General features: G+C 37.4%; 1 protein-coding gene across 1 annotated transcript in view; it reads right to left on the bottom strand.

Annotated features, from left to right (window-relative positions):
- The window catches only part of HDX (highly divergent homeobox), a 208,495-nt gene that overhangs the window by 9,977 nt on the left and 184,067 nt on the right, over positions 1-14,451 (bottom strand). Inside the window, exon 8 of the mRNA XM_033121807.1 lies at positions 4,210-4,293. Within this exon, the coding sequence (XP_032977698.1) occupies positions 4,210-4,293 (84 nt within the window). The remainder of the gene's footprint in view (positions 1-4,209; positions 4,294-14,451) is intronic.

Genomic DNA, 14,451 nt, shown 5'->3' with positions numbered 1-14,451 from the left:
CTTTATTGATAATAGCCAAAAACTAGAAACAACACTAGTGATCATCAATAGATCAACAGATTGTGGTTGCGGTTACACAAGTGTGTCCCCTTCTCAAAATTCATCTAACTATATAAGGAGGTAAATTTTATTGTGCGGACATTATATATAAAAAAAAAACCTGATTAAAAATAAAAAAATATTTTTTACCCAGCCCCTGTGCCAAAGAAACATGAAAATAGGTTTTGAGTATTCCTTGCAGCTGGAGAATTGGTCGCAAAAAGCACAGCGGGAACTTTAACAGCATTTGTTCAAAAAGATTCATAAAAGACATTAAAATTAGTTAATTCTACGGGCATTTTTGTTATTTCAGTTGAGAGGATACAGTTGTATTAATCACATTCAATGTGTGGACACGTTTACTGCATCAACTATTTTATCAGCTCAGTTTAGAACTTTTTTAACCTAATAAAACTGCTTCATTTTCAGATACTTTAATATCAAGTGAATCATCTGCAAATGATGATTCAAGCTAAATTCCTTATCCAAAGGCACTCTACAGTAATCTAAGTTACCAGTAAGTATTATAATAAAATTCAACATGTCTTGCCATAATACATTTGACTAATTCTAAGATTTTGTTTTAGTATTCATTCATTGTCAGAACAATAGTAAAGTGCTGACCAGGAAATCTTCTTGAAAGAGGAGATATTTATCATCATTGTCTTAATGTCTCTTTTGAATGCATAGTCCTTTTGAGCTGCACTCACAGTCCATTAAAAATATTTTAAAAACATTAATTCACATTTGCAAAAGTCAAGAGGCATCTTTTGGTATGCAGATCTCTAATTTCTCATGCAAACATTCCTCCTCCACAGTATTTATGGAATGTTTGAAAAACGTAAACAGCTTTAAGATAATTTAATATTGCAGACATTTTCTTCTCAGATTTGCTTTTTGCAAATCTATTAAACACTTCCTAGATTACAGGCAGTACTTTATGTGTGCTTTAGAGATTTCCCTAAGTAAATGGAGTATTTGTAAGAGGAGCCTAGTAAGTTAACATCAGTCACTGAATTTCAGAAGACAAGATCTAGCTCATTTTTCTTGTTAAAATCTTCCTTACATTCCCAGTAAGGTTTGTCAAGTCTTCTCCAAGTTGATTGCAGGGAACATTCAAGGCTTTATGGGACAAGAGCTTTGATCCCTAAGCAGACTATTAATGGCTGTCAAGCCTGAGGTGTTATTTTATGATATAGTCACTCATGCCTCAGGGACTGAGCTCACCAACATGTCTCATAAGCATTTTGGGTTAGTTAGAACGCCTAGTAATATGGATTTCTAGGAATATATTTCAATCAGAAACTTCACTATGTCAAAACTGAACATTGCTTGTTGCATAGTAACAATTATCAAATGCACATCAGAAACATTCTTTTACTTTTTTTTTTTTTTACAATGAATCCCAAGAAGAATGGGATACTGTTTAATTTAGTGTGGGAAAAAAGTTATAATGATCCAGCTTTTTGTCTTAACTGATTTTATATAAACAAGTACTTGCACAATAATGTTAAAAGTATTTCCAAGAATACTGTAATTTATTCACTCACTCGGAACTAGTTTCTTGACACCAATGTGCTAAGCACAGATAACACATAGATAAGTAAGGTCTCTGCTTTCAAGAAGCTTATGATGAATATGCTTAAGAAACCAACAAAATGATTTTGATCCCAAAACAAGGAATACTAACATGTGTATGCAAATAGAGTACAATAATGTTCTCTAAAGAAATATTAAATTTCCAAACTGATAAAGCTGTTTTAAATCAACATCCTGAAATCAGCAATGTGAACTGCTATATGAGGTTTCACTTACACTTGTTTTAGAATTAAGGTAACAAATGAGGTGAACTGAAATATTTTTAATAATGCTTATAAAGCATATATTTTATATATAGGTGCTGATTTTTGAGTTAAAAAAGTTTATGCAGGATGCTGATGTGTTATAAAAGGTATCCCTAATAGGGTAGTGAAGGACCTCTTGTTCCCACAGCAATGGAAAACACTGGACCATTAATTGTCCATTAGGTTTCAATGAAAATGTTACTTAACATTTCTGGACTGGACTTTCTGCTCTGCCCTGGTCTTCCACTTCAAACCTTTTCTAGTGGGCTAGAACACCAGAGCAGAAAGGTCCTAGAAAGAATTCTCAGAGTTCTGGGCCTAGACCTATTTGAACTGTTTGAGTACTAAGTGGAGCACACTTAATGGCTGTGCAATCCAGTCTTTTCATCTATAGTTTCCATAGCCTGTGCCAAATGGTGGCTGTAGAGTCACTTTAATCCTGAACTAGGTAGGCATTTAGAAATATTATATGATCATGTAGGGGAGATTAGAATGATCTCTTGTACTTCAGAACCAACAACTCTATAATTTTATTAGTTGGAAATACAGTTTAAGTACAGTATTATATTGTGCTCTTTGACACTCAAAAATAAATTTCAAAAGATAATTTCCTTCTGTGTTTACAACATTTAATATTTTAAAGTCTGACATGTTATGATCATTTGGAAAACAGAATCTGTTGCATAACTTTCAATTATAGTAAAACAAAAAAAAATTTGAGGAAATTGACAGTGTTGTCTTTTCTGATTAAATGTTATTTTCTGCTAATATCTAAGTAATAGTCTCTGTTTTGAACTCTTATGATATTCCAAGAAAAGAACTTTTGTGTATGGGAAGAATGATTGTGTGGCCCAAACCTCTGAAGACCCCGAAGTTATCTTCTAAGATAGGATACTGATTAACAAAGGGAAAGCAATTACACATCTATGCAGAAATCATATGAACATATAGACTGATAACTTATGTCAAGATTTAATAAATACAAATAAATACATGGCATGCTGTCAAGGTAAGCTTTTCAGTTTAGTAACAAGGGCCATTATGAAAAGGATGATGTATTACAGAATTGTACACTTGAAAACTATGTAACTTTACTAACAATTGTCACCCCAATAAACTTTAATTCAAAACAAATAAATAGATAAAAATAAAATATGTAGTTGAAAAAACAACAAAGTAAAGGTCATCTCTATTAATATTCATTCGGTATTTGTTTTAGGGATTGTTTTCAAACTTCTAAAGCACGTATACAATTATGTTTAAAAAATGGTCTTCAATATAATGTATGGTTTTACTTACAAGTGGAATTCAAAACAAAACAATGAACAAACAAAAATAAAACAAAAACAGACTTAAAGAACAGAGACCAAAGGTATGGTTAACAGAATGGAGAGGGTGGGAGATGGGTGAAAAGGGAAGAGGAATATAATCAATAATATTGTGATCAGTTTGCACGGTGAAAAATGATTACTAGAATTAGTGGTGTGATCACATTATAAGGTATAAAAATGTTGAATCATACTGTACACTTGAAACTAATATGACCAATATAATATTGTATACCAACTATACTTAAATAAAAAGATTTAGAAAAGACAAAAAATGATCTTTAGAAGTTGCAATACAAGATAAAATTAGCAAATAAAAAATCTGGAAAAAATTTCCCCTTTACCACCATTTAAAAATGAACATTGCCAAAAGAAAAGAAAAAAGAAAGAACGTTGGCTTTAAAAAAGCATTGCCTATGCTCGCTTCGGCAGCACATATACTAAAAAGCATTGCCATAAATTTCACATTAACCACTGATATTCACATTCGTAATTTCACATTAACTCCACCTTCTTGTACACCATCAATAGCTACTCCCACTCAGCAACCTCTATGCTTATAACCATAACCACTGAACAAGCCAGAATTAATTAAAATTCCCGTCACCCTGACTGATATCCAAGTTGCAGAGGGAGTCGATGTGGAGCCCCAGGATGTTTTACTTACCAAATGGCAGTGAAATAAACCAGTACACAAGTACTGTAAAAGTCCTCCTTATTTAATAGCTTTTCTTAATGAATTCACATTTTTAAAATTAAATTTATTGGGGTAACATTGATTAGTAAAATTATATAAGTTCCAAGTGTACAATTATATAATGTATCATCTATATATTACATTGTGTGCTCACCACCCAGAGTCAGTTCTCCTTCTATTACCACATATTTGACTTCCTTTTCCCTCTTCTACCAATCCCTCCAGCCTCTTAACCTCTGGTTAACTAAACTGTTACCTGCGTCTATGAGTTTTAGAATTCACAATTTGAAATTACTTTTACCTTATAATCCAAGAGAGAATTCACTTGTTCTACTTCAGAATTACTTATCATGTCACTTTCTTCATCATCAATAATTTCTATTTTCTGTAACACAGGTAGAGAAGTTTTCGTAAATACATACCTGATCATCATCACTATACTCAACAATATAGAGAGCATATACATTCAATGTTTAGTTTTAGTGATGGGATTATCTAGTCTAGGTTATCGGAATAAGCTCTGATAACTGACTGGTTCCTCAGTGTCACACTCAGTGTGTGTCTGAGCCACATCCCTCTACGTTTAGTTGATGAACACTTAGAAAGTAGAAAATTACTATAATACTATTTAAAATAGAAGAAAAAAAACTTTCACAATATCTCTGAAAAAATAGGCATACAAATTCTGCTTAAGTAAGGCACTCCAGAGACAGGCCTTCCTGTAAGGGTATGTATGTAATGGTAACCATACCTAATTGGTTGTAAGGGCTTTCTTTTTTAAATCTCCACATATGTCTTTGCAACTTCTAATGCAAAATGTCACATATTACATGTATTCCAAAGTCAAATGCATTTTTTTAAAAATTTTCTTATTTACTGCACTCCATTAACTAAACAATTGAAAGCAGATATGTATGATGTAATGATCAAAATAGCACATTGAAATGTTTCCTTCACTGAACAATAAGAAGGAAGAGAGAGAGGCTAAACTGCCCTTAGCTTTAAAATTAAGGTACAGTATAGTTTGTACAGTATCTTGCACACAGAAGGTACTAATTAAATATTTGTAAAAAGAATAAACAAAACAGCTTAGCACTGATGGAATGACCAATAAGCTCCAGCCATGAGGTCAAGGCAAGTTCTCTAATCATGGAAAGGTTTTTTTTTTTTTTAAAGCAAAACCAAAAGACAAATTAAGCTCTAAATTTTTCTGTTGCACACGAAAAACAGTTAAGAAAAAAACACACACTTAAACCCCCCTCCTTTATTTATTTAAGTGGGTTTTTCCAGGATCCATCAGCTCCAAGTCAAGTAATTGTTTCGATCTCTTTCTGGACGGCACAGCTCACAGTGGCCCATGTGGGGATTGAACCGGCATCGTTGTTGTTAAGAGAACTGCGCTCTAAACAACTGAGCTAACTGGCCACCTCCCAAAACACTTTTAAACATTTAAACCCTGCCAACCCAAAGAAAATTTAAAAAAGAGAAAAGCTAAGCTAGAGTTAGTCACTAGGCAGTCTTTTCAGAACAAGCACACTAATAGCAATATGTCTTAGGCAGAATTTGAAATCAAGCCTCCTACCCAGCAATATATGTGGTGATTAAAAGTCACACACAAACTTGGAATGATCATATTTGATATATTGCCTACCATAACGGTGTTTGTGACCTACAGGCTTCTGAGTCAGGAGAACAGCTGTAATGAAATTGCTTTCTACTGCTGCCCGGAGAGGAATCTAATGTTTTGTTTTCTATTATAATCACTATAAACTTAGGGCTTAATCATGTGGGCTTTCACCAGACTTCAGATTTGATACTTTTTTAAAAAATTTATTGGGGTGACAATTGTTAGTGAAATTACATAGATTTCAGGTGTACAATTCTGTATCACATCATTTATAAATCCCATTGTGTGTTCACCACCCAGAGTCAGTTCTCCTTCCATCACCATATATTTGATCCCTCTTACCCTCATCTCCCACCCCCCACCCCCCTTACCATCTGGTAGCCACTAAACTATTGTTTGAGTCTATGAGTTTTTGTTTCTAATTTCTTTGCCTTGTTCTTTTGTTGTTTTTGGTTTATATACCACATATCATTGAAATCATATGGTTCTCTGCTTTTTCTGTCTGACTTATTTCGCTTAGCATTATACTCTCAAGATCCATCCATGTTGTCACAAATGTTCCTATATCATCTTTTCTTACCGCTGAATAATATTCCATTGTGTATATATACCACAAATTCTTTATCCAATCATCTATCGAAAGACATTTTCGTTGTTTCCATGTCTTGGCCACCGACCGTAAACAAAGCTGCAATGAACATTGGAGCACATGTGTCTTTATGGATAAATGTTTTCATATTTTTTTTTGGTAGATACCCAGGGGATGGATTGCTGGGTCATATGGTAATTCTATTCGTAATTTTTTGAGGAACCTCCACACTGCCTTCCATAGTGGCTGCACCAGTCTGCATTCCCACCAACAGTGTATGAGTGTTCCTTTTTCTCCACAGCCTCTCCAACACTTGTTACTATTTGTCTTGTTGATGATAGCCATTCTGACTGGGGTGAGGTGATATCTCATTATGGTTTTTATTTGCATTTCTCTGATGATTAGTGATGTTGAGCATTTTTTCATATGTCTATTTGCCATTTGTATGTCCTCTTTGGAGAAATGTCTCTTCAGGTCGTCTGCCCATTTTTCAATTGGGTTGTTTGTTTTTTTGTTGTTGAGTTTCATGAGTTCCTTGTATATTTTGGATATTAGCCCCTTATCGGAGGCACTGTTTGCAAAAATCTTCTCCCATTCAGTTGGTTGCGTCTTTATTTTGTCCATGGTTGAAGTTTGATATAGTTCCTTTCGTTTATTTTAGCTTTTACTTCCATTGCCTTTGGAGTCAAATTCATAAAATGCTCTTTGAACCAAAGGTCAATAAGTTTAGTACGTATGTTTTCTTCTATGCAGTTTATTGTGTCAGGTCTTATGCTTAAGTCTTTGATCCATTTTGAATTAATTTTGGTACATGGTGACAGACAGCAGTCCGGTTTCATTCTTTTGCACGTGGCTATCCAATTCTCCCAGCACCATTTATTGGAGAGGCTGTCTTTCTTCCATTGTATGTTTTTAGCTTCTTTGTCAAAAATTATCTGTCCATATTTATGTGGTTTTATTTTTGCGTTCTCAATTCTATTCCATTGGTCTATGTGTCTGTTTTTCTGCCAATACCATGCTGTTTTGATTATTGTAGCCCTGTAGTACAAGCTAAAGTCAGGGAGTGTGACACCTCCAGTATTATTCTTCTTTCTTAAGATTGCTTTGGCTATTCGGGGTCTTTTGTGGTTCCAAACAAATCTGATGATTTTTTGTTCTATTTCTTTAAAAAATGCCATTGGGATTTTGATGGGGATTGCATTAAATCTGTATATTGCTTTAGGTAACATGGCCATTTTAACTATGTTGATTCTTCCAATCCATGAGCACGGAATGTCTTTCCATTTCTTTTTTTTTTTTTTAATTTATTGGGGTGACAATTGTTAGTAAAATTACATAGATTTCAGGTGTGCAATTCTGTATCACATCATCCATAAATCACACTGTGTGTTCACCACCCAGAGTCAGCTCCCCTTCCATCACCATACATTTGATCCCCCTCACCCTCATCCCCCACCCCCCAACCCCCTTACCCTCTGGTAACCACCAAATTACGTTCCCCAGATTAATTTTCAAACCCGTTCCATTTCTTTGTGTCTTCTTCAATTTCTTTCAAATTGTCTTATAGTTTTCAGCACATAGGTCCTTCACATCCTTGGTTAAGTTTATTCCTAGGTATTTTATTCTTTTTCCTGCATTTGCAAAAGGAATTGTTTTTTGTATTTCGTTTTCTGAGATGTCATTGTTAGTATATAGGAACGCAATGGACTTTTGTATGCTGATTTTGTAGTCTGCCATATTACTAAATTTGTTGATTGTTTCAAATAGCTTTCTGGTGGAGTCTTTAGGGTTTTCTATATACAGCATCACGTCATCAACAAAGAGTGACAATTTAACTTCTTCATTCCCAATTTGGATGGCTTTTATTTCTTTCTCTTGCCTGATTGCTCTGGCAGGACTTCCAACACTATGTTGAAAAGCATAGGTGATAGGGGACAGCCCTGTCGTGTTCCTGAACGTAGAGCAAAGGGCTTCAGTGTTTCACCATTAATTATGAGATTAGACGAGGCCTTGTCATCTATGGCCTTTATTATGTTAAGTTATTTTCCTTCTATACCTATTTTATTATGTGTTTTAATCATAAATGGATGTTGTATCTTGTCAAATGCTTTTTCTGCATCAATTGATATAATCATATGATTTTTGTCCTTTATTTTGTTTATGTGATGTATCACATGGATGGATTTGCGGATGTTGAACCATCCTTGTGCCCCGGGGATGAACCCCACTTGATCGTGATGAATAATCTTTTTAATGCATTGTTGTATTCCATTTGCTGGAATTTTGTTTAGGATTTTTGCATCTGTAATCATCAGAGATATTGGTCTGTAGTTTTCTTTTTTTCTGTTGTCCTTACCAGGTTTTGGTATCTGGGTAATGTTGGCCTCATCAAATGAGTTAGGGAGTACTGTCTCTTCTTCAATTTTTTGGAAGAGTTTGAGCATGATTGGTATTAGATCCTCTTTGAAGGTTTGGTAGAATTCAGTAGTGAAGCCATCTGGTCCCGGACTTTTGCTTTTGGGAAGGTTTTGGATGACTGATTCAATTTCGTTACTGGTGATCGGTCTGTTTAGATTTTCCAGTTCTTCATGGTTCAGCCTTGGAAGGCTATATGTTTCTAAGAACTTGTCAATTTCTCCTAGGTTATTGAATTTGGTGGCATATAGTCCTTCATAGTGTTCTTGGATGATGCTTTGTATTTCTGTGGTGTCTGTGATAACTTCCCCTTTTTCATTTCTGATTTTGTTAATTAGTGTCTTCTCTCTTTTTATCTTAGTGAGTCTAGCCAAGGGTTTCTCAATTTTGTTAATCTTTTCAAAGAACCAGCTCTTTGTCACATTATTTTTTTCTGTTGTCTTTTTGTTCTCTATTTCATTTAGTTCTGCTCTGATTTTTGTTATTTCCTTTCTTGTACTGACCTTGGGTTTCACTTGTTCTTCTTTTTCTAGTTCTTTAAGGTGTAACATGAGGTTATTTATTTGGGATTTTTATTGTTTCTTGAGATAGGCCTGTAATGATATAAATTTCCCTCTTAAAACTGCTGTCGCTGCATCCCAAAAATGTTGGTAGGATATATTTTCATTGTCATTTGTTTCTATGAATCTTTTGATCTCTCCTCTAATTTCTTCTTTGACCCGTTCATTCTTTAAATGTGTGTTGTTTAATCTCCATGTATTTGTGTTTTTTCCTGCTTTCTTTTTGTAGTTGAGAACCAATTTCAAAGCGTTCTGATCAGAGAATATGCTTGGTATGATTTCAGTCTTCCTAAATTTGCTGAGGCTGATTTTCTGTCTCTATATATGGTCTATCCTTGAGAATGTTCCATGTAAACTAGAAAAGAATGTATAGTCTGATGTTTTAGGATGAAGTGCTCTATATATGTCAATTATGTCCATTTCATCTAATATGTCAATTAGGGCTGCTATTTCGTTATTTATTTTCTGTTTGGATGATATATCCATAGCTGTCAATGATGTACTTAAGTCCCCTAGTATAATTGTGTTTGGGTCAATTTCTCCCTTTAGTTCTGTTAGTAGTTGCTTGTTATATTTCGGTGCTCCCTGATTTGGGGCATAAATATTGATGACTGTTATGTCTTCTTGTTGTATAGTGCCCTTTACCATTATGAAATGTCCGTTTTTGTCTTTTGTTATATTTTTCACCCTGAAGTCTGTTTCATCTGATATCATTATGGCTACACCTGATTTTCTCTGGGTACCATTTGCTTGGGGTGTCAATTTCCACCCTTTAACTTTGAGTCTATGATTGTCCTTGTAGCTGAGATGTGTCTCTCGGAGACAGCGTATGGTTGGGTTTAGTTTTTAGATCCAATCTGCTACTCTGTGCCTTTTTATTGGTTAGTTCAGTCCATTTACATTTAGGGTGATTATTGGTATGTGAGGATTTCCACTCATTCTCTGTTTAGTTTTCTGGTAAGGCTCTGTCTTCATTGTTTCTTTGCCTTTTTGTTGTTGTCCATTATTTCTCTGTGGTGATATTCTATGATGTTTCCTTCTGTTTCTTCTTTTGTTACAGTATGTATTTCAGTTCTGGAATTTTGGTGAGTGGTTACCCTTAAGTTTATGTAAAAGAAAGTTTGATATTTAGAGTATAACATTTTCGTCAGCGCGCTTTCTTTCTCCATTCCCATATTCCGGTTCAGGCCTTTACTCTCCCCCTTTTTATGCTTTGATTGCCACAAATTGTCCCTGTTGATGGTGATCGAATAGCCTCCTTTAGTATTTCTTATAGTGTAGGTTGTGTATTAGAAAATTCCCTCAGCTTCTGTATGTCTGGAAAGGTCTTTATTCCTCCTTCATATCTAAAGGATATTTTTGCTGGATACATTATTCTTGGCTCATAATTTCTCTCTTTCAATAGTTTGAATATTTGGTTACACTCCCTCCTGGCTTGTTGAGTTTCTGCTGAAAAATCTGATGATAACCTAATGGGCTTTCCTTTGTAGGTTACCGTCTTCTTTTCCCTGGCTGCCTTGATGATTCTTTCTTTGTCATTGATTTTAGAGAGCTTCAATACAATGTGCCTTGGAGAAGGCCTGTTGGAATTGAGGTAATTAGGTGTTCTACTTGCTTCTTGGATTCGAGGATCCAGTTCTATCCACAAGTTTGGGAAGTTCTCATCAACAATTTGTTTGAATATATTCTCTGTTCCCTTCTCTCTTTCTTCTCCTTCTGGTATGCCCATTATTCTTATATTGCTCTTTCTGATGGAGTCAGAAATTGCTTGTAGAGTTCTTTCATTTCTTTTAAGTCTCAAGTCTCTTTCTTCTTCAATCTGTGTAATTTCCAGGTTTCTGTCTTCAATGTCACTGATTCTTTCCTCCATCTGGTTAACTCTACTACCTAAGCTGGTTATTTCATTCTTAATTTCTTCTATTGAGTTCTTAATCTCCAGAAATTCTAATTGGTCCTTTATGAAAATTTCAATCTCTTTCGTAAATTGCTCATGTTGTTGTTTGATTGCGTTTCTGAGTTCATTGAACTGCCTTTCTGTATTTTCTTGCATCTCGTTGAGTTTTTTCAGAAGTGCAATCTTGAATTCTCTGTCATTTAAGTCACATATTTCCATATCTTTAAGCTCCTTTTCTGGAGACTTTGACTTTCTTTCTGAGCTGTCTTTTTGCCTTGGTTATTCATGGCAATTACTGATTTATTATTTCTCTTCTTAAACATCTACAGGAGTGGCTTCTGCAACAGGTTAATAGGAAGAAGTCTTTTGTTTTCCAGTATTTGTTAGTAGAATGTTTTATTTTCTCTCCGACTGCAGCCTTTTTTTCCTGTCTCACACAGTAGTGCTATGCTTTCTCTGCACTAGTCCAGCTTCTCACACAATGGGGGGATTACCTAGAATACAGGCTTCTCGTCTGTTAATAGTTCACTTGGGTCACAGGGTGCAGTGTCCATGTGAGTATACGGAGAGCTTTTGAAATTCCAAAGCTGTTCCTACACCACATTCAGAGCCCATATGTTTTAGCAGTTCTGTTTACTACTGCAGGGATCTGCCCTGATAGGTGGGCAGAGGCAGGGTGAGGTGTGAGAAGTGGCCCAGAGCAATGGCGGCGACCACCACCACAGCCAGTCCTGCTTCCACAGCTCCCGCCCCTTTTCCGGAACTAGTTGGGCTGTGAATCTGTGTCTGCTGTCCACAGTTCTCAGAACATGAAATATTCTGTTCTTTTTATCTGACACTGCTACTGTTCCACTTCTAGCACTGGGCAGGTGGCGGTGGGGCGAACTCTGGAAGGGTAGGGACGGGGCGGCTAGTCTCAGTGCGTAAAGCTTCTGTTCTCTGCTCAGCAGTGAGGACTTAAACCACCGTTTTCAGCCTTCTTCCCCCAGTCTTTGCTCCAAGGTCTCTGCTGTAAGCGTTGGGTTCAACCGTGTTATATGCTGCCTCCTTAGCCCTGTGGGCCATAAGCGGAGGCCTAGCAGTCCGAGTTCTTCTATCTCCCGCAGCTGTGGTAGTTCCGGGATGCAGTGAGCTCGGAGCAGTGAGCTAGGTCTGCGTCCTGTGCCCCAGGCTCCATCTCTGCACTTCTCCCTTCCCTTCTCCCCCTCTCACGCGATTTGCCCTCCTTTAGGTGAATTCAGAAGTGGGCCTCTTCGTCTTGCCTGTCTGCTGTGCAGGGAGTCCTTTGTGGAGTTATTGTTGTTCGATTAGTCGTAAGTTCCAGGGGAGCTTTTCAGAGGCTCACCTCACGCCGTCTTTTTGATGACATCAGTCTTGATATTTTTTTTAATGTTTTTTTTTAGATTCTCTATATATTTGGATTGGTTCTGGGGAAAACGAGCTAAGTAATTTAGGGAGGAAGGCACCAAAGGGCACTATTTAGATTTGTGCATACAAATAGGTCTTATACCTATGTCTTCATGATTTGTTATCCACGAGTAACTGGGGGCACTCAAAAGTTACAGACAGAAGAGATCCATCCTTGAAAGTTTGGAGTTTTGTCTCTGAAAATCAATTGTTCTTGAAAAATTAAGTGCCTAAGTGACTGTGAGTCATTCTATGCCATGACTTCATTCATTATCTTCAAATGTTTACTGCAGGGGAGATCCAGTGCAGAGAAATTCAGGCTAAAAATGAACATGTCTTTAGGTGGAAAGAGGTTCCAACTTGTAAATAATCATACATAATTTGTATATTGTAACTCAAATCTAGAGCAGATTATTACTTTGTGGGACTTAAGAATATTAGCACAATTAATATTTGTGGAAAACGATTACTACTAGCTATGTAATGAAAACATGACTTTGCCTCAAAATAAAAGCTTGTTTTCTGCTTGTGCAGCATCTCCAGGGAGAGGCCTGACTGTTGGGCGCTCTCCTCCACAGGCTGCTGGTTGAGACAGGCAGAGACTGAGAGTTTTCCTGAGAGTGTTGGGCCGGGAGATGCGTGGTGGCGTGAATCTGGCCAAGGCATTTGAGTCGCGTTTGTTTGGGCTGGTTGCTGGTGCAGGAGCCCACACACACTGCTCTGACTTTGTGGGGGCCACTGACCACACCCCGTGGTGCCCTGGGGGCCTGCCCAACCCACCTACAGCTGCTTTGCTGGGGGCACCCTGAGCCCCTGGTGCCTGGGCCCTACCTCCTCAGGCCACAAAGGGTTTTTGTAGCAGCAGACAGCCCACAGCAACCTGTGGGGATTTTTGGTGGTTAACACAGTCCCGGAGCCTACACCAGTCAATTGCAGGCAGTTCACAGGAGCCTGCAAGCCTGAGAGGGGGAAGCCAGGGAGCTTGAGAGGGAGGCCGGCCCATGCCGCGCTGGGCCCTTGCCCTCCACACAGCTGGTGCTGAGTAGACTGGACATTCTCTTTACTGAGCAAGTGACCTGCAGATTAAAGCAGAGGAAGACCTTTTTGTTTTTCTCCTCTTTTTTCTTTCCCCCCTTTTTTAGTCATTATCGTTTTTTCCCCTTTTTCTTTTTTGTCCTTTTTTTCCTTATTCATCTTTTTGTCCTTATTCTTTTTGTTTGTTTGTTTTGTTGTTGTTGTTTCTCTGGTTTGTTTGTCCTGTTATTGCTTTGGTTACTGTTTTTCTGACTTGTTCTGCTGTTTTTGTTTCTTTTATATATTTTTGTTTCTCTTGTTGTTTCGTTGTTTGTCATGTTTTTGTGGTGGTGTATTTGTTTTTTGGTGTTGCTTGTTTGCCTTGTTTTGTTTCTGTTTTGCAAAGTGGGCATGGGCCCACTGGTCCAGGAGATGAGGCTACACTGAATTTGTAGAAACCACTGACCACAGCCTTTAGCCACCTGTAACCCCACCTCACCCACCTACAGCTGCATTGCCAGGGGCACTCTGGGTTCCTGGGTGATTGGCCCCACAACCACAAACTGTGGAAAAGGTATTTTACAACAGCAGACAGTCCACAGAGCCCTGGGGACATCTTGGTAGTGTTCAGTGACCCCAAACTTGCACCACAGCTACCTGGGAACAGCTCTCCAAAGTTTGTGAGCTTGAGGTGGAGGTTGGCTGCAGTGTCCTTAGGGCACTATACAAGGGGGTCACAGGCTAGGTACTGGTATAAAATCTGAATCTGCATTAATGTTGTAAAAACCACTGGTCTCATTTCATGACTCACTTGCACTGCATCCTGCCCAGCTAGTGTGCCTCACCGAGGGGAACACTCAACACTGGGTCAACCAGCCAGACACATGCTTCTAAGAAGCCTCTTTCAACACTTGGGCTGTACGTGCAACTAACAGGTGACAACAGGTCTAGGGGGCCCTGGGCCTTTTTGCTAAACTGCCTCAGGACCAATATTGGTAGCAGCCAGCCTCAGATCACAGAAAGGCCACCACCACATG

Source organism: Rhinolophus ferrumequinum, chromosome X (assembly GCF_004115265.2).
Source record: "Rhinolophus ferrumequinum isolate MPI-CBG mRhiFer1 chromosome X, mRhiFer1_v1.p, whole genome shotgun sequence".
NCBI classification, from domain to species: domain Eukaryota; kingdom Metazoa; phylum Chordata; class Mammalia; order Chiroptera; family Rhinolophidae; genus Rhinolophus; species Rhinolophus ferrumequinum.
This window is presented reverse-complemented; position numbering and strand designations above follow the sequence as displayed.